We start from the raw sequence: 21,028 nt of genomic DNA on the forward strand, positions 1-21,028 counted from the left end.
AGAGGTAGACAATTTAGAAACCTAAGAAGGATCTCAAACTGACTAGCTGAAGCTATACCCATTAACAGACACGTTACTTCCTTGAAAATACATTCCAGCACAGCACTATAACAACAACCATAATTAAATGGCCCTTCACAATAAATAATGCTTTACAATGAACTCTGTTATTCATTTATTTGGATGGGACAATGCATATTGATGAACATACAATCTCCATCTCCACTTTTATAACATTTCAAATTCCTCAGTTCTCGCCACCTCCGAAAAGCCAAGCCAATGTTGATTCCGGTTTTATTACTGTGCGCAATTTCCCATGAAAACCATCCAGTCAGGTCTAAAATAAAAACAATTATAGGCTTACCATAGGGAATTAGGGTAAGACAAAAACTGGAAGAAGGATTGATGATGCATTGACTCATTTATTTAATTTTGAACAAAAAAGAGTTACATAGGGTACCTTTAAAAAGTGAAATAGGAAAAACATTAAAAAACTAAATTAAAAGGTTGCCAATCAGTGTTAACAAATAGAATATTTGTAAATGTTCAGCCTTGCCACTTCCTGAAGTTCAGACACTTTTAGTCATGTCTTCTTGTCCATTTATAAGCCATTTGCAACACCTTCTTAGCAGTTATAACGTATTTATTGCTGTGACTGTCAATTTCACAAGTGCAAATGTGTCCAAATTACTCTATAAACATAACCATAAAGGTTTGCAATAAAGTATAAAAATATTTGTCTCTATTTTCTATCTAGTAAACAGCATATTGACAAAGATACACAAACACTTCACTTCTAAACGGCCTCAAAACAGAGTAGAGAGGAACTGGCATGTGAGTCAGAGTTTAGACACGTGTTCAAAAGTGACCTTCCAGAAAAAGGTTGCCTGTGGACTCAAACTTACATATGAATCATCAAGACAAGATGCATCACAGGCGTGCTGCCAGTGCCAGATAATGAAAAATATTATACATACAGAGAATTTGACATTTGTCCACTTTTGAGGGTTAAAATAAATGCATTTCTAAATGATTTTTTTTCAGATTATTATTACACAGCAAGCATGTTTAACTCAATGCACGTAACCTTGTTGTTTTTTACAACCACTAATAATATGTCAAATGCATTAGCTATATTTTGTTTGCACTTTTTGTGTAGATGAGATGTGTTGATTTACACACACATGTCACATTCCACCACTGTGCCAATCACACCTACCTGTCTTCAGGACAGTGATGGAGTCACAGGCTTTGCTAGCTGGATTGTGCCTTGATGAAATTAGAGTGTGGAACTGCTGTTGACTGCCTGAAATCACCTTAAAAGGAAGGTTACAATGTTTGTTGAGAACATCTTATCCAGCATCATTCTTTAAAATATATTTTAAGAAACTATAAACTGTGAATTATTGGAGACAGAGGAAGTTCTGGATAGCACTCTGCTATTTCATAACATTTGTCTGTGACGATTTATGATGACCAGAGAGAAACAGTTCTAGAGTATCCACTCATCCTCAACCCTAAGATAAAGGTATTACTTTCCCCATATTACATGTGATTTTTGTTATATTTCATCAATCAAAAAATATGAAACTGCACTTTTTTTTCAATCTGTTTGTGCTAATTAGCCAATGACAGTCGAAACACTTGCTCTGAATGCTGAAAACTTACCATAAAATGTTCACACATGCTGGAAATGAGTCTTTTGGGCTATTGAAAGCTTATTTCCATCTCACAGTTTTGACTTTTCTCACACAATTCTAAGCTATTAACTCAGAATTGTGATAGCCTTACGTCACAATTGCCAAATAAACTCAGATATAGCAAGATAGCCTTAACTCAACATTGATGTTAACTCGCAGGTCTTACAAGAAAAGTCCGGATAGTGAGATAAAAATACTTTTTTTTTCTGAGGGAATTCTGAGGGAAAAATGTTAGCTAAAAAGTCACAATTACCTTTTTGTTTTTTGTGTCGAAAACAAGCTTCTAGCCTAATTCACACAGAACGCCTCTTTGTATAAAAACGCCGAATTGAGAAGTTACATTTAAAAGTCTCGACTCCAGGATACGCGAGATTCGAGAGCAACGGTCAACGTTCCACAGCAAAACAATGAAAATGGATCGCAGTGGAATGCAAAAACGAGTTCTAAGGCCCCACATGGAGCTCTTCTGTGTGTAGGCAGGCAGGCAACTTCTTTTCTTAACCTACCGAGTTTCTGCTGTTGCTAGTTTAAAAGGGGTGTTCAAGATCATTAATATTAAAAGGTTATCTTTTCATAAGTTTTTAGATTGTATACAACAGTTCAATAATTTAAAATCGAGTAACTTACGTTTTAGACAACATTATGGCCAGTTTCTTTTTGCTTCGCTAACCGTTGACACACTGACCAAATACACAATGTTTTTTTTTTGTTCCTTCCTTCATGCTTCAGTGTTTTTAAACTCATCGAGTAAATGATTCAATGAAGAGACTGTTTTTAACGAATGTGAATGATTCAAATTAGTCACTCAGACTGTCACGGTTCATAAATTTATTGATTCCTTCTTGTCTCGTGTTTCTGTTGTTATCTGTGTGGGTGTGTGTGAGTGGGCGTCACCACTCCGTTCTGCTGATCAGCGATCCTGCTGATCAGCGCTCCAGCTGATCATTATCCACCCACCAGCTGCAGCTCATCCCATTCCCTATTTATACTCACTGTTTTTGTACTCTCATTGTCAGATCGTTGTTGGATGTCCTTCGTTGTGTGTGGTTATTCCTTTCCTGTCGGCGTGTCAACTCGTGTCTTGTTTCGTGTTCCCTGGGATTATCACTGCCGTGGATTACCTCACTTCACCTGGACCTTCACTTCACTTCACTTCAAGACTCTTCACTTGGGACCCTGACCATCTTGTCCCTGCGCTACCAGTCTTGTTTTGTGTCATCTGACCGTGATCTATACATTAAAGATTCTTCACTTGCATTATTGCTTCTGTGGTTTTTGCCGTCACAGAACGATCTGACCAGTAATGGAAGCAGCGAGTGAGGTGAGCCCGTTGGAGGATTTCATTAACTCCAGCATTCAGCGCATGGAGACCCAGGAGAGGAACCTTAATGAGACGGGACGCGCTGTCCAAGTACTGGTGGCGCAGGTGTCCGAGCTCACCCAGCAGATACAACAGCTACGAGATCCCACTGCGCCCCCCGCACCGGCCGTTCCCCTCATTCCAGCTGAGGGAGCCTCCCAGTCAGAACCCCGCCTACCCATCCCACAGACCTACGATGGTGAGCCAAGTTTCTGTCGTGCTTTTCTAACACGTTGCTCTATGCACTTTGCCCTGCAGCCTCGCACATTTATCCAGGAGAGTTCGAAGGTGGCTTTTGTGCTCACATTACTGACTGGGAAGGCGGCTCTCTGGGGAACGGCGGTGTGGGAGAACCAGGATCCATGCTGCGCCTCGTTCCAGACACTCTCCGCCGAGATGAAAAGGGTTTTTGACAGGGCGGTTGCCGGGAGAGAGGCGGCTCGGATGCTTGCAGAGTTACGACAGGAGGAAAGATCAGTATCGGATTACTCCATCGAATTTCGAACCCTGGCGGCAGAGTGTCACTGGAACGAGGAGGCGCAGTGGGACATGTTCCTGCATGGGCTGGCTGACCGCGTTCAAAAGGAGATCTACGCCCTGGATCTCCCAACATCTCTCAACGGACTCGTGGATCTGGCCCTTCGTGTGGACGCACGCTTATCGAGAGTGGAAACGAGAGCACCCACGAATCGGGCCAGGGGAGGAGCTGAGAGCCCACGATCCAGCGGCGGGGACGCGGTCAGCCCCGTCTACGATCACGAGCCCATGCAGGTCGGGCGAGCTCGGCTTTCCCGGGAGGAGAAGGAGAGGCGGAGATCCCAAGGACTATGTCTTTACTGTGGGGCCGCGGGACACTTCGCCTACAACTGTCCCGTAAAAGGCCAAGCCCGACAGTAAGGTTGAGGCTACTGTCGGGTGGGATCTCCGCTGCGAAGTCCTCATCTACATCGACCCTCCTCCCGGTAAGACTAAGATGGTCAGGCAACAATCACGACTGTCAGGCACTGGTGGATTCTGGGGCAGAAGGTAACTTCATGGACTATGGTTTTGCTCTAAGATTTAACATTCCCCTTCTACCACTCACCAGCAGAATAGCAGTTCAGGCACTCAATGGTCAAGATCTTCCTACCATCTCCCTCATCACCGGACCCATCACACTCACCACATCTGGAAACCACACTGAGACATGTTCCTTTTATATCATGAACTCACCACTTGCACCCATCGTTCTCGGACACCCTTGGTTAACTGAACACAACCCCAAGATCGACTGGTTAAAGAAATCTGTGTTAGAATGGAGTGGTAGATGTCATGAGTCCTGTCTTGTGTCTGCCTGTTCGTCTGTTGCTGTCTCTGTGTTTCAGGAGGAGGCAGTGGATTTATCTAACGTGCCCGCGGAGTACTCAGACCTGAAGGAAGTGTTCAGTAAGTCTCGTGCTGCTTCTCTACCTCCTCATCGTCCCTATGACTGTGCTATAGATTTGCTGTCAGGTAAGTCTCCGCCTAAAGGCAAGTTATATTCACTTTCTGTCCCGGAGAGGGAGGCTATGGAGAAATATATTTCTGATTCTCTAGCATCTGGGTTCATCCGTCATTCTTCTTCTCCAGCGGGGGCGGGGTTCTTTTTCGTGGGGAAGAAGGACGGATCTCTGCGACCTTGCATTGATTACCGAGGGTTGAACAACATCACGGTAAAGAATACCTATCCTTTGCCGTTGATGTCTTCAGCCTTCGAGAGGTTGCAGGGAGCGTCTATCTTCACGAAATTGGATCTACGTAATGCTTATCATTTGGTCCGCATTAGAGAGGGGGATGAATGGAAGACTGCTTTTAACACCCCTAGGGGGCACTTTGAATACTTGGTCATGCCTTTCGGGCTGTCCAACTCCCCAGCAGTCTTCCAGGCTCTCGTCAATGACGTGCTGCGAGATATGGTCGATCAGTTCATTTATGTCTACCTGGATGACATATTGATATTTTCATCTTCTCTCCAGGAACACGTGCAGCACGTCCGGCGAGTGCTTCAGAGGCTGCTAGAGAATGGGCTTTTTGTCAAGGCGGAGAAATGCGTTTTTCATGCACAGTCTGTTCCATTTCTAGGATACATTGTGTCGTCTGAGGGAATTCGCATGGATCCCGAGAAGGTTAAGGCTGTGGTAGATTGGCCAATCCCGGATTCCCGTAAGGCCCTACAGAGGTTTCTGGGATTCGCCAATTTTTACCGGCGTTTTATTCGTAATTTCAGCCAACTAGCCTCGCCTCTGATCGCCTTGACCTCCCCCAGAACTGCGTTCAGGTGGTCAGACGCTGCTGAGACAGCGTTTGCCAAACTGAAGGACCGCTTTGTTTCGGCCCCTATCCTGATTACCCCTGATCCATCACGGCAGTTCGTGGTGGAGGTCGACGCGTCAGAGGTGGGGGTAGGAGCGGTGATATCTCAGCATTCTCCCACAGACGACAGAGTTCATCCATGCGCGTTTTTATCCCATCGTTTATCCCCTGCCGAACGCAATTATGATATTGGTAACAGGGAGTTGTTGGCAGTCAAGTTAGCGTTGGAGGAATGGCGTCACTGGTTGGAGGGGTCAGGGGTACCCTTTATCGTCTGGACCGACCATAAGAATTTGGAATATATCAGAACTGCCAAAAGATTGAACTCTAGGCAGGCTCGGTGGGCACTTTTTTTCGGACGTTTTGACTTTACTCTCTCGTACCGCCCGGGTTCCAAAAACATCAAACCCGATTCTTTGTCGCGCATTTTTGATCGATCCGAACGCCCGTCTACTCCCGAGTGCATTTTACCGGGGAATCTATTCGTCTCCACACTCGTATGGGAGGTCGAATCGAGGGTCAAGAAGGCCTTAGAAGGGGTAATGCCTCCGCCCGCCTGCCCACCGAACCGTTTATTTGTGCCAGAGGAATTAAGGTCTGACGTTATCCAGTGGGCTCATTGTTCCAACGTGGCTTGCCATCCGGGAGTTAACCGTACTAGTTTTTTAGCCAAGCAACGATTCTGGTGGCCACGTATGGCTCGTGACATCCACAGTTTTGTTTTGGCTTGCTCTGTCTGTGCCACTGGTAAGACTTCCAATCGACCCCCAGATGGGTTCCTTCAACCGCTGCCTGTCCCTTCGAGACCCTGGTCCCATATCGCTCTAGATTTTATCACCGCCCTCCCACCCTCTCAGGGTAACACGGTGGTTTTAACCGTGGTGGACCGATTCTCGAAGGCGACTCACTTTATTCCCTTACCCAAATTACCCTCAGCTAAGGAGACAGCGTTGATAGTCGTAGATCACGTCTTTCGTATTCATGGCCTCCCGACAGACGTGGTCTCCGACAGAGGACCCCAGTTTGTGTCCAAATTTTGGCAAGAGTTTTGTAGATTACTGGGAGCGACTGTTAGTCTGTCCTCAGGGTTTCATCCCCAGAGCAATGGTCAAACCGAGAGAGCCAACCAAGATCTGGAAAGGGTGTTACGATGTTTGGTCTCCAAGAATCCTTCCTCTTGGAGCCAACAACTGTCCATGGTGGAGTACGCCCACAATACGTTACCAGTGTCAGCTACGGGCCTGTCTCCGTTTGAGTGTAGTTTAGGATACCAGCCACCTATTTTTCCCAGTCTGGAATCCGAGGTCGCGGTTCCCTCCGCCCACGCCTTTGTCCAGAGGTGTCACCGCACCTGGACTAGAGCCCGTGAGACTCTACTCCGGGTGGGGGAGCGCACCAAGGCCAAGGCCGATCGCCACCGGTCAAAGCCTCCCGTATACGTCGTTGGTCAAAAAGTGTGGCTTTCTACTAAGAACGTTCCTCTCCGCTCCGTTTCTAACAAACTTGCTCCCAAATTCATTGGCCCGTTTACTGTCACCAAGATCATTAGTCCGGTGACAGTCCGCCTCAAATTGCCTCCAGTGTACAGGAGGATTCATCCCGCCTTCCATGTATCCAAGATCAAGCCCGTGTTTTATTCTCGGATTAATCCGCCAGTCCTGGTTCCTCCCCCGCCGCGACTCGTAGAAGGGGAACCCACTTATTCGGTAAATCGTATTCTGGACTCAAGGCGGAGGGGACGCGGATTCCAGTACTTGGTGGACTGGGAAGGTTACGGTCAGGAGGAGAGAAGTTGGGTACCGGCTAGAGACATCCTTGATCATTCCCTTATTGATGATTACAATCGATAGGTAAGGGAGTCTGGGAACGCCAGGAGGCGTTCTTAGGAGAAGGGGTACTGTCACGGTTCATAAATTTATTGATTCCTTCTTGTCTCGTGTTTCTGTTGTTATCTGTGTGGGTGTGTGTGAGTGGGCGTCACCACTCCGTTCTGCTGATCAGCGATCCTGCTGATCAGCGCTCCAGCTGATCATTATCCACCCACCAGCTGCAGCTCATCCCATTCCCTATTTATACTCACTGTTTTTGTACTCTCATTGTCAGATCGTTGTTGGATGTCCTTCGTTGTGTGTGGTTATTCCTTTCCTGTCGGCGTGTCAACTCGTGTCTTGTTTCGTGTTCCCTGGGATTATCACTGCCGTGGATTACCTCACTTCACCTGGACCTTCACTTCACTTCACTTCAAGACTCTTCACTTGGGACCCTGACCATCTTGTCCCTGCGCTACCAGTCTTGTTTTGTGTCATCTGACCGTGATCTATACATTAAAGATTCTTCACTTGCATTATTGCTTCTGTGGTTTTTGCCGTCACACAGACTTTCACTTGTCCTTACCTACTGACGAAACGACCTGTGTAAGAGTCAATCCCCACAAGACTGACCATCGTCTTTAACGTGCCAACACAAACCAAATACAATAAAATATAAGTAAATATAAAGACATACATTTATCTCTTTTTATTTATTCCTCAATGAGATTAGATATTAGATGGTAGTGGGGTGCCCATTCTTATATAAAAATTGGATATTATTACTGTAAATTACAGTACATATTGTCATACTCTAACATCAACTTTGATGTTCAAATCCATCTTTTTGTTTACTGTACTACTAGCTACTCTCACAAAGTTCATTCTGCCTTTCCAGCTACAGGAGACCTGGATACACAGTGTGTGATACAAACCATTGAGTAAAATGACTGATATAATTCAATTTATTAGATGACATTCCAAAAGTCATTGTGAAAGTTAAAACAGTGCTAGACACGTTAAATCAGCTTTGAAAAATAATAGTTATTTAATAGTATTAAATAGTCATTTATCGAAATACATATTCATTGTGCAAATATTTTGCATTTAAAAACTAATAAACAATATCAGCATTTGCCTTTACAAAAGCTGTGTGCAAAGACTACTCTGACTGGTGTTTTTCCTGTAAGCAATTACATATCAAATCAAATGAAAATGATACACTTCATCAGGTGCCAAAAGCATTCAGTAGCGTAAATATAAAGTGTATAATTGGCTAAGTGCCTCCTTTTTTATTTCTAAATGATAATTGATCTTTATTGTGAAGACCAAGGCAATCCATACAGAAAGACACTGTATTACTTTGGAGTTAGAATGACATTAATAAAAATGTATTTATTTATTAAAAATAATGAAAATGGTCTGAAGATCCAGTGCGCATACTAGGCAATTGTTTTTACTGCATTTGTCCTTTGAAGCCCAGATGCAATGTTAATTGTGCTTTACTTTCTTCACATTTTCATCCAGCTGTAGAAACTCAAGAACACTTCAGAGTCTACCAATCTGCTGATCTTGTTCTTCAGATCACTCCTCTGGTTCCACATCTCTGCCAATGTCACTGCATAAGGATATGAGGTTCAATGTTAAATAGTAGATCATCATTACCACGGCGAACTTCCAGAAGGAGGGGCATGTCTCCCTGAATCGCCTCCTGTAGTTCTCCAGTGTTGACCAATGGATGGCCGTTTAGCTTCACTATAATATCACCTGTTTCAAGCCCACCCCTGTGAAGAGGAACCAATGAAAGGAGAACGTCACGTGATTAGTTTGGGATAAATAAAAATGCAGTTGATTGATGTTGCAACAACATATACTGTATGTAACAGCATGCTTAATATGTGATATGCTCAAACGCATTTTGAAAAGAATGTGGGGTGAAAATAAATATATAGTTTGGCTTCAGGCCGATTTACACTGCACCAACAGACGCAGCAGATCAACACCGACAGTCACCAGATTACAGCACATCACAAAAACCGACGAAGTGTCTGTTGCCGTCTGTTGGTGTAGTGTGAATTGGCCTTTAGACATACTTCTGAGCTGGGGAATCTGGGACAACTTCATGGACAAGAATTCCATTGCCAATATCTGGAAAGTCTGGATTGTGCCATTTTAACCCATGGACAATGCTGAGGAAAAAAAGAAATACAGAGAGAGATCTGAGCGAAAAGGGATGCAGAAAGACTTTTCTCCTTTCAGAAGGTTTACTGATTATACCTGACACTAATAAATGTGAAGGACTCTGCTTTAAAAAACAAACAAACAAACAATGTTGTTGATTGACATAACATACTTTTCTGTTAAAGTGACCATTTTGATTCCAATAAACCTTTTCTTGGGGCCTTTTATATCTGAAAGAGAAAATATTAGTTTTAGATATTTGTACAATTTGTGCGAATTTAAGAATTCAAAAAGTGAATTCAAGTCCTGCCTGAAAGATTGTTTTTACGAGTTAAAAGCACATGAATTGCACCACAAAGTAAATATGATTGGGAAATTCACGATTTCCTTAGAGCCCTGAGCTTCTGAGTAGGGGGCATGTCAGTGAGAAAACCGGGGCGAATGCCTGGGACGCAGCAGGGTCTGTTATTGACAGTAAATTTGTGGAAGTTATTGAAATATTTTTGTTTACATTTACAACAAAACTATAATTGCATGTACAAAATACAACATTGTCCTATTCCAATACAATATATAACGATACAGTTTACAGCACTTTCAATAATTCAATTGAAGGCAAACATAAGAAAGCAAAGAAAACAAAAACAAAAAAACCTAATGCCCATTCTTACTTCATCAAAATCTTCTAGAATTATTTGGTAGAATTGGTACATTGGTACGCATTCCCAACTCATAATTACAAACTTCCCAGGAGGACTTGAAAGCACCATCAGATAACTGTAGTATCCCATACTGAGTGTTATTCACAAACATGAGTTTAGCACTGCACAAAACTGAACTTAACAAAATAATGACTGCCTTTTTGTTTGGTAGCCATTTTCGTAAAACACCGAAGCAAATAGTTCTATTGACTTGCAGTTAGCTAGTAGCAGGTTACTGGGACAAATTCATGCATAGCAGTTTTATGGTATAACATGGTAAACAGTTAACAACCTAATTCAGCATTGTGGCCTAAACATCAATGCTGCACCTTTACTTTACCTCCTCTCAAAAAGTAATTAAATGGTATGATGGACCAGTTAAATTTCAGTTGATTCTGCTATAGCTTGCATGTTTGATGTCATCAGGCCAGCAAGATGACTAGCAGCTAGCTAGCAAAGTGACATTTGCTAGCAATTACCTCACCTGAGGCAGTTTTCACAGCTTGAGACTGCGTGAAGTTTGTCCTGACTAGCCTTTGTTTGACTGAAATCAAAGTAAATGACACCAAGGATGTAATGGACAGGCTGTTTCATGCATAGTGTATTCGTTTTGTAGCCATTTTGTTACCGTTGGCAGAATATAATTGAATAGGTGGGACACACAAACACCTCATTAATCCATATAATTGAATGAAAATAAATATCCATTTGTAATTCAGATTTCTCTGGGCTAAAATTTCTGTTGAGGAATTCATTTTTCGAACTGCCTAACAAATTGCATTACCTCTGTGCATGACGCTTACCTTTCTGCTGTTTATCATTGGATTCATCAAGGAACTTATTGATTCGGTCGGATGGAATGGCAAAAGAAATCCCGGCAGTAACTTTTAGTGTGTTTATTCCGATCACCTCACCATCCTAACAAGACAGAAATATTATGTAAAAAGCTAGCAATATTAAATGTATCTAACCAGTGTCCTCTTAATCTAGATGTAAAACTCAATTCCCACTCACCAGATTGACAAGTGGACCTCCCGAGTTTCCATACTTCTCATTGATGATGAAAGAGAGAGAAATAGACAATCAAATTCAGGTAAAACATCTATCAAACAGTTGTTGTAGCCTAAAAACACCATTCTTACATTGATGATAGCATCGGTCTGGATGTAGTCCATGTCAGAGTCGTGGATGCCGAGCTCTTTTCCATCTCTCTGTGTTGTGCTGACGATGCCTGTTGTGACTGTGTTCTGAAGAGCGAATGGACTTCCAATGGCAACCACAAACTCACCAGGCCTCAGGTCAGCAGACTGACCCAGTGATAACACTGGTAACTTTTTCTAGAGATAAACAGAACAATTCATGAAAATTAAATCAACTGAAATGTGATTCAGTCCATATGTTTTCTGTTGTTTAAAAACACAGCTTCACTCAGGAATGAAACACCACTACATTACTCAGTATTAACTCCTTTTTTCTTTTCTTTTTTTTTGCATTATTGTATGCCACACATGCAATCATCCTGTTAGTGTAAAAAGCTGATAAAGTGCAGCCTCGTGCCTATGGCCGAATCACAGCTATCCCGGCCAGCATGTGACTGACATTCAATGGTGAAATAAATGTTATTTCCTCAAGTAAAGATGTGCTACTTACATTTTTTTACACACTTACTCAGAACAACAGCTGGGATGGTGATATGAACAACAACGCTAATGCTCATGTAATATTGCTTAATTGATAACACAACCTGAACAAACCGATCTGATTTCAGTCCTTGCAAAAACATTTGAACAGTCTATCCTTAAGACCAACTTTAAAAAACAAATCAGAAATTGGGCGCAGTGTTGAAAAAGTCTAAGGCTGCAGAGCAAGAGATGGGGAAATGACATCAACTACTATAAACAGAAACAAAATATCTGCAACTCTCTGACATGGGAGCATTCTTAATTTTTTTGTTAACAAAGTGATGTCTACTCTGAATAGTTTCTCTTTGAAAGTGTAATTCAGAAATGGGCAACAGAAATAATGCACTAGACGGTTTACACATCTTTATAATCAGATCCAGATGCATCAGGAAACAAAACACACCTTACAACACCTCCAAAATTCCCACACACAAATGTAGGTCAGCATGTGCTTAAAATAAAGCTACAGTTAACATGTCCAAGTGTGTCTAGATGAGGTGGAATGTGTGATATAAACCATCTGCCTCTAGAGTCATAAACATGGGATTTAAGAGTCAAAGATGTTGCCATTTTTGGATGATTTGTGCTGAGTTTTTATATTTTGAATGTTTATGAAAGATGAACTCTGGACTACTGGGTAATAGGCTTTGTGTCGGGAAACTCCACTATAAAGAAAAATGTGGTGAGACTGACAAGCAAGAAAGGTTGAGGATTAAACTTTTTCAGCCTCAAGGCCTTGTTCCACATTTACAGAAGAAAATAATGGAGACAAGGGAAAAATATTATAAAATATTAAAAATGAGATATAATGGTCCTATTATTCTATTATCCCTTAACTGTCACCCCCCTTTTTTGAGCATAGATGTGAAAATGCACTATCCAAACTTAAATGGTTGTAATTCATGAATGCGTTGGAGTACATAACTAAGGTTGGTCTCTTTTTAAAGAAGACACTCGGCAGGTTACTGCTGAAGCACTGTAAAACAAATGTACTTAATTAATTTTTTTTACTCTAAAATTGCAACAACAAAAAAAAGTCAAGGCCATATGTATAACCGAAGTTGTGTTCCAAATTTGAAGTTGATATCACAAAAATTGGTTAGGCACTGTACCAAAAATAGCCACCTGTTGACACCCACATTCCATTGAAATTTTTCTCCTGTAGCAAATTACTACATTTCTGTCACAATAAAACTTCTATCACAAAACAGTCACCAAATATGGTAGGTAAAAGGTTAGTAAAGTATGAAGTAGGTAAAGGGTTAGTTCACCCAAAAATGAAAATTCTGTCATTAATTACTCACCCTTATCATGTTCCACACCCGTTATACTTTCATTCATCTTCTGAACACAAATGAAGATATTTTTGATGAAATCCATAAGATTAATTTGTGTTCCGAAGATGAAAGAAGGTCGTATGGGTTTGGAACCCCATGAAGGTGAGTGATTAATGATGGAGTTTTCATTTTTGGGTGAACTTTTTTGTTAAAGGGTTAGTTCAACCAAAAATGAAAATTCTGTCAGTAATTACTCACCCTCATGTTGTTCTAACCCGATAAGACTTTCGTTCTTATGCGGAACACAAATTAAGATATTTTTTGATGAAATCTAAGAGCTGGCTGGTAGGTATTGTATCTGCCGGGCCAGAAAAGTTAGTAAAGACATCGTTAAAATAGTCCAAATGACAACAGTGGCTCAACCTTAAGGCTCAATCCCAATTCACCCCTTGCCCCTACCCCTTGGCCCTACCCCTCCGTTTTGCTTATTCACGTCTAGGGGTAGGGTGTCCCGATTCTTGTTGTGATAGAGGGGTAGTGCGAAGGGGTAGGGCTAAAGAGCCCTCGAAACAGAGATTTTTCAGAGGCACACTCCTCTGGGAGTTACGAGGGCTACAAGAAAGTTTGCAGAATACATCGCGAATCACCGGCGAGATGGCTTCGCAAAAGTTAAACATTTAAATTTAGCCCCAGATGACACCACCATGCGCTTCGTGAGGCACACGCGCGCACATTTGCACACACGCAAGGTCTCTCGCTCTCTCCCTCTCTGCCATGCGCTACACGGTTTGGAGCTCGCAAGCTCGAGATTCCGGGAGATTTGAACTAATTTGCGAGCATCAGGGAGTCTCACGCATATCAATATGCGGGAGACTCCCGGAGACTTGGGATGTATGCCATGGGAAACCAAAATATCCCGTATCCCCTTTCCTTATGAGGATACTCATTCCAATGAGGTTATTCATAAATCAAATTGTTATTGTTGTTCTTATTATCATTTAGGGGGGCTTGAAACATTTTGAGGTAGCTTCAGCCCCCCTAAAATAGGCCTAACGACGTCCCTGCTCAGAGGTTAAAGCAGCGGCGCTCATTGTCAGTCGTTGTCATGGAGAAATCCTGTAAAAACTCGTCGCTTCCGTAACGTCAGAGCGATCATCGACGACTGATGACGTATCGGGTTTATGAAGGGTTGTTCCATTTCGTAGGGGAATATTTCAACCCCTTGGCCCTTGTAACTCTATTTTTAGGGCCAAGGGGTACACTCGAAAACAAGGGGTAGAGGCAAGGGGTGAATTGGGATTGAGCCTAAAGGTGCTCTAAGCGATGTTGGGTGATGTCACTTCTTGTTGACGTTCAAAGTATTGTCAAACAAAACGGAGGCTAGCTAGACCCTCCCTCCTTCTCATCTGCGCACTAACCCCCCCAAACCCCACCCCCAAATCCTTCTTGTCGGTTATTGGGTGGAACAGTTTGTTATGTTTCGTGGTGCGGGTTAGCCCAGTTTGTTTTCGTTGCCGTTTTTGGAGCCTGGGGTGTCTGCAGAGACCACGTTTTTTTACAGTGTGTTCAGGGGACAGGCAGCTAGCGGATAGTGAGGAGATGTTTGCTGTATGTGACAAAAAATGTTTTGGCCTAAAAAACACATCGCTTAGAGCACCTTTAAGTTTATCAAGCGACGAGAATACTTTTTGTGCGCAAATACAAACAAAAATAACGACTTTATTTAACTATTCATTTTCTTCTTTGTGGGCCTCTGACGTGAGTTCACGAGAGCGCCACGACGCATGCGAGAGAACTGAGAAGTGTTGTGGCACTCTCGTGAACTCACGTCAGAGGCCCACACGGACGAAAATGAATAGTTGAATAAAGTCGTTATTTTTTTTATTTTATTTTTACACACAAATAGTATTCTCGTTGCTTGATAAACTTAAGGTTGAGCCACTGTAGTCACTTGGACATTTTTTTAACGATGTCTTTACTAACATTTCTGGGCCAGCAGATGCAACAGCCTATGAGGGCGAAGAAATTACTGACAGAATTTTCATTTTTGGGTGAACTAACCCTTTAAATGAGACACCTCCCACTTGGGGGAGGAGTCCCCTAAAGGGTTTTAAAGTACCATTTCCATGGTAATTCACTGTCCGATTTCAAAAAGGTTTCACAGGATGATTTTTTAGTTTTTAAGCTTTCAAATGATACCTAATATATGATTATTACTAAAATGTGTGATAGGAAAACAAGGCAATAAAAAACAGCTGTAAACTGATAGTTATGGGTCATTAATGCTTGTGAAATGATTCCCACCTTTGGATTAATTTTGATAGTGGCAATGTCAGACTTCTTGTCGATGTCTCTGATGGAGGCGTCATACGTCTGGCCATCGTGTAGCTGCACTCGTAGATGCTGGCGGCCCGTTACTGTTGCACTACTAGCCACCACATGAGCATTGGTCACAATCAGACCTGCCTGAGTCATTATGAATCCAGAACCGCTTGACAAAGGTACATGGCGGCCAAAGAGCGGATGGCTGGACACAAACATTCAAAACAGTGGTTATTGTATGACTGAAAGGGTGAAAATATTACAATTATATTCTAGTATTGCTTGAAAATAAAAGTTAATGTAACAATACAACTTGCTAAATGCATACCTAATAGTTTGATGTAAACTGATAGTAATATCGCCCTTGCACTGTCATTACATGACTATGATTACAACAGAATTTAACAAAATTATACCAAAGCAACTGTTGACTATCAGTAAGGTATGAGTAGATTACTACAGTATTGAATTATATAAAAACTCCTTCTCTTGAGAGTCTTCAGTCGAGTGCAAAAATGACAAATAAATATAGCTTTGACCAGTAAAAACATTACTAAAACATCATTTATCATTTATCATTATAGGTATAAAGAAGAGTAGAATTTACTTGAGGAAGAGCTCGATGTGTACCACAGCAGGGGCAATCTTCTCCACAACATCAGCGATGAAGTTAAACTTATACCTTGGGCTGTTCAGATGTGCAGGACCTATACTAGCAGCAAGAATCATTCATGTCAATGACATGATAAGCCAGATATGAAGACTAATGACTAATATAAGCAATACTAAGTTTGTTTTTTGGTAAATAGCATAGGTCAGGGATAGGCAAGTTTGGTCCTATAGAGCCGCTGTCCTGCAGAGTTTAGCTCCAACCATAATCAAAATCACCCGAACAAGCTAATCAATGTCTTCAGGATCACTAAGGCTTCAGGGGTTGCCTACCTGTAGGCAACCTTTACCTTGTCTACAGGTAAGGTTTTTTTTTCAGGGTTAGAGGTAAACTCTGCAGGACAGCGGCTCTCTAGGACCGAGCTGGCCTACCCCTGTACTATAAGGATGTAAATGTGCACTAAATTAATATTTAAGCAAATCTTTCTCAGTTATTGTTGGTTCTCAATTATTAATAATGTTTTTTTCTTATGATCCATGTTGAAAAGAGTTTTTGATGCTTAATTTTTTTGTGGAAACTGCATGAAAAATAATAATACAGGAAAATTGGATAAATTTTTGTAATAAGTTCAAAAGAAAAGCATTTCATTGCAATGTAAATGTTTTTACTGTCATTTTTGATGAATTTATTGCATCCTTGCTGAATAAAAGTATTTTTTTATCTTATTTACCCCAAACTTTTGAATAGTAGTGTATCACAGTTTCCACAAAATTTTAAGGGGATAACTGTTTTATTAATTAAAATGAATAATAATTCTTATATTTGCTGTATTTTTATAATACTGTTTTAGTACTACTTATAATACTGTTTTACACTTTATTTTAATATAGGCCTAGTTTAAAAATATTCAAATATTATAACTTAATTATTCCAAACTTTTGACTGGTAGTGTGATTTTAAGTGAGAAATCACTGACAGAGGAATTTCCTCTGAATATGCCCACCGGTTGCATAAAGCGCTAAGACTAGTCTTACGAGTTAGACACCAATTTTTTTTCTTTAAGACTGTTGATAGCTTTTTTAAATCAGTTACATAAAAACGTAGATTAGCCTAATTTGATACCGAAAAGTAAAACTGACATCCCCAGACTAACTGCTAGTGGGTCACACTAGAACTTAAGACACTGTCTTAACATAATGTCTATACAACCGGCCCCTGATCTATGAAATACAAACATATTTAGGCTTCAATAACTTAATCTCCCAATATCAGCAGCATCCAATGTGCTGATTAGAACTACATCTTAGGTGAACCTGATTTCAGCAAGAACAACTTGTTCCTTTATCAACTTCTTTTTTGATCCTGGTGGAACAACATTCCAAACAACTAATCAGATTTGAGGGGCAATTGTATGTCAAGTTTAGACTTACAACCAGGGTTAGGTGCTTCTACATTGTTATTCACCTATTATTTCCCTCTGGTTTAAGGAATAGGTTATGGGTAAGGTTTAGGGATGATAAGGATAGGATTAGGACACATTTTTTTGACAGAATATGTTGATGCAGGAACATGTCTTGGCAAAATCACAGTGACCAAATGTCCACATAACAGAATATAGGACATCCATTGTAATAATTTAGATCACTGCTCAACTGTGACTAGGTGTGTCACATTTAACTTCCCTAAGAATCTGTGGGCTGGACACAGATGGTTTTCGGTCTATATTGTGTCCTCTTTTCCAAAGTTTAAGGATAAAAATAGTTGCATGTTTTGATTCGCGCTTCAGTATAAAAGGGTTAAAAGCTGCATTTAGATGGTGTTTATGTTCACTGGCTCTTAGTGAAATAACTACAGACCACACTGGAATAGTAAGAGGAAGGAACTAAGAGCTGTTGACTCTACGTCTCACTAAACATCCAAAATCACACTGGTGTTTCTACTTAGTAGGCATTCCAAGACGTCTCAATCAGACAAAATCAGACATCACGCAAGGAAGCCAAAATTAGTAGAGATATAGCAACAGTCCAAAAGCTGACTGAGTATCAACCTATGCTTCTCACACACACACACACACTAACATTCGCACTGTCATTATTTTTGTCTCCCCCCAGTCAATAAAACAGTGGTCTTATTCACATGGATGAAGCAGCAGTCAAAAATGTTCAGTTACTGACACCATTGTGAAAGTATTTGCAGGCGCATTTGTCACCCATTGTTGTATATTACCCCACATTTGAAAAAGGTCCAATAACAAGGGTGTTTCTACTATTCAGAAATCATGGTAAAAAAAAGAGGTAGCTACTATTCAGCTCATCATATAATCTCAAATGGCGACCACCATGATACCCTAATGTATGCCACCGGAGTCTTCCTTTAATGTGAGTGTATCCATTAAACATATAGCCAAACCTTTTGAAAGTATTGCAAGTTTTAGACAGGAAATACTGTCAAATGCAATTCATTTACGAAATTCAAGCAGCCGTTTAACTGACACTTTCATACAAATAGACGTAGGCCTATATAATAGACAAATAGCATGAGTAAATGTCATGCGCAAAGGCAATAGCGCTGATGGTCAACAAAATAGTAGTAAACATAATTACTAGTTACTATTCAAGACACACTGAACAGAACCAACTTTGATAGTAGGATATAACTGAACAGAAACAGAAAAATCAAGAGGAAAAACAAGTAGTTGAATCAGTGACTGACCTGGGCTTGATGATGCGCAAGAACCCTTGTGCGTTTGGGTAATCACGGAGAGCCCTCGCTGTTGCGCTTTACGCGCGGCTGCCCTCATCTTGCACACATTACCGTAGGTCTTTCCGTCGCTGCCACACACTCTGTGAGTTGTCTTACACTGGCAAACGCCTTTGGAAAGTCGCTTACCGGCTGGAAATTTACATTCTAGCCCGTCGCCACACGGAGCATCATCCTTCCGACCGCACGATGTGCCCTCGCCCAGGCTGCACACAAGACAGCAGTTGCAGTGGTCGGGCACGTAACCGCTCGGACAGCTCGGGCTCGGACATTTACTCACATCACACCTGGATGAACATTTTGTCCTCGGCTCGGCCACGGCGAGTTCCTGCGCATAGAGCATTGTTGCTGCAAACAGAATGACCAGCATTCCCATTTCAGTTTTCAGGTAGCCTACACTTGGAGAGAAATTCAGTCAGTGTATGGACTGAATTCGGTTGTCTGTTCAGTTAGCTATTTTAATTCTTTGTGATATTCATTCGTGCCCTATGATGTCCAAAATACAGCAAAGAGCTCCTTTGACTTTTCCGAGAACGTCACGCGATGATTGTAACGGCGTTTAACATGAAATGTACAGTTTTCATTCCCTAGATTAAAAGTGCAGTCTCAGATGCTCGTTCTATCAAAAAATAGTGCCGGATAAATCTCTCAGATTTCCCGTACATGTGGCCACACTCGCTCCCTACACTTCACTGCTTTTGAATATCCTACACACTCAGTGTGATGATGAAATAGGCAGGACAGTGTCATTACTAAACAATGCATTAAAGAGCGAATTTATTATCACATTCTGTGGAAATATCTATTTCAAGAAGTGGGAGTAAACTTCTTTCAAGCTTATACTATTAAAAAGGATCAGGCTTGAAAATATCATGATATAAACAATAAAAATGAACAAACTCCTCACTGATAGAAAAACAAACGTATGGAAAAAAATGTCTTTAACTGTACAGTATTGCTGTTGTATTTTCTGCCTATTTCACAGTTTTACAACATGTCCGAGAGCTTCTCTCAGCTCACCGCTTTCTTCTTTACTGCTATCATGCCTCCTTGTGGCGTATGCAGAAACATCCTAAACATTTATTAACTTAATTATGACCAGTGTTGGGGAAAGTTACTTTTAAAAGTGATAAAATTACAACATTGCATTACTCCCAGTCCCAGAAAGTAACTAATTCCGTTACTTGGTTGAAAAGCAATGCATTATGTTACTTTTGCATAACTTTTTCTCACCTGGGCTTGGCTGAGATTGCTTTTTAGCTTTTTAATAACAAATAAAAAAGATCTATTTTTGGCTAATGTAAAGGTTCTTTCACACCAAGAGTAAAATGAATAAGCCTCAAGCTGAAGGAAATGCAAAGTCACGGAGGACACAGCTCAGACAAACCTTTAAGCTGTGCTGCCGTTTTGGATTGAAGAAGAATAGGATGCAGTAGAAGAAAGTTCAACAATCTTACTTCAGCAATAAAAATAAATAAATGTAACACAAATTTGATGTTTCTTTAAAGTCATTTTTGCTTATTAGTATGATTGAATTGGATCATTAAAGGTCAACAGCAAAGTCATTGGTAAATAAAATGAGATTAAATACATAAAGTATATTTGTGTATTTTAAAAGGCTACTTATTGCAGGTCTACGTAATATTCAGAGTTTGCATTTTACTATTTTTCATTCATTTTATAGAATACTGAATCTGTTTTGGTGCAGGTGAGATTTGTTCGTTCACATTTAGTGTAACTAACCATCAAAACAAAGTAAGATGTAGTTACTTATTTGAAAAAGTAACTCGAATATTTTGCTGTAAATTTAAAAGTAATCCGCTACTTTACTAGTTACTTGAAAAAAGTAATCTGAATACATAACTCTCGTTACTTGTAATGCATTTCTCCCAACACGGATTATGACAAGGTGACCTAGATTTTGCTTCACTGAGGCCTTTTAATGTTGTACACAGCGTGCGCGGGTGATTTGGTTATAGTGGGCAGATTTCTGCATGCTGTGTGCTCTGAAATGTTTACCAGAATGTCTTCAATTAAGACAAAGAATTATTAGAACAGTTTGATATTATAGAAATAACCCATTTGTTTCTGTACAAGCACCATTTCACCAAAAGATATCATTGCTATTTTTATTGTTGAAATAGCAAATAAATAAAGTTTCATCTATAAAGTTTTGTTTTATACTGGTTGAGACATGGAGCTCTTTTCTTTTAACCACATCTGATGCCATGATCTTAAACATTATTTAGACAGTAGGCCTATGTCTAAACAGCAAATAAAAACAAATGTCCAACGA

The 21,028-nt window shown here is 40.8% G+C and overlaps 1 protein-coding gene across 2 annotated transcripts; it reads right to left on the bottom strand.

Moving 5' to 3' along the window:
• Nucleotides 1–8,228: 8,228 nt before the first annotated feature.
• On the bottom strand, nucleotides 8,229–19,452 carry htra3a (HtrA serine peptidase 3a). 2 transcript variants are annotated; one of them, XM_077246571.1, is made up of 10 exons: nucleotides 18,685–19,452; nucleotides 15,970–16,069; nucleotides 15,345–15,567; nucleotides 11,224–11,418; nucleotides 11,096–11,128; nucleotides 10,885–10,999; nucleotides 10,566–10,625; nucleotides 9,553–9,610; nucleotides 9,293–9,388; nucleotides 8,229–8,983 (listed from the first exon to the last, which is right to left on the bottom strand). In XM_077246571.1, exons 1-10 carry the CDS (start codon nucleotides 19,106–19,108, stop codon nucleotides 8,815–8,817), a joined length of 1,473 nt encoding a protein of 490 aa, XP_077102686.1. In that variant the 5' UTR covers nucleotides 19,109–19,452; the 3' UTR covers nucleotides 8,229–8,814. The 2 variants fall into 2 exon arrangements, with proteins under 2 accessions (XP_077102686.1, XP_077102687.1); XM_077246572.1 differs by lacking the exon at nucleotides 10,566–10,625 and having other exon boundaries at nucleotides 8,671–8,983; nucleotides 18,685–19,416.
• Between the last annotated feature and the right edge of the window lie 1,576 nt (nucleotides 19,453–21,028).

The sequence above is a fragment of the Siphateles boraxobius genome, unplaced genomic scaffold, assembly GCF_051911475.1.
Source record: "Siphateles boraxobius isolate OS27281-9 unplaced genomic scaffold, OSU_SipBor_1 29, whole genome shotgun sequence".
NCBI classification, from domain to species: domain Eukaryota; kingdom Metazoa; phylum Chordata; class Actinopteri; order Cypriniformes; family Leuciscidae; genus Siphateles; species Siphateles boraxobius.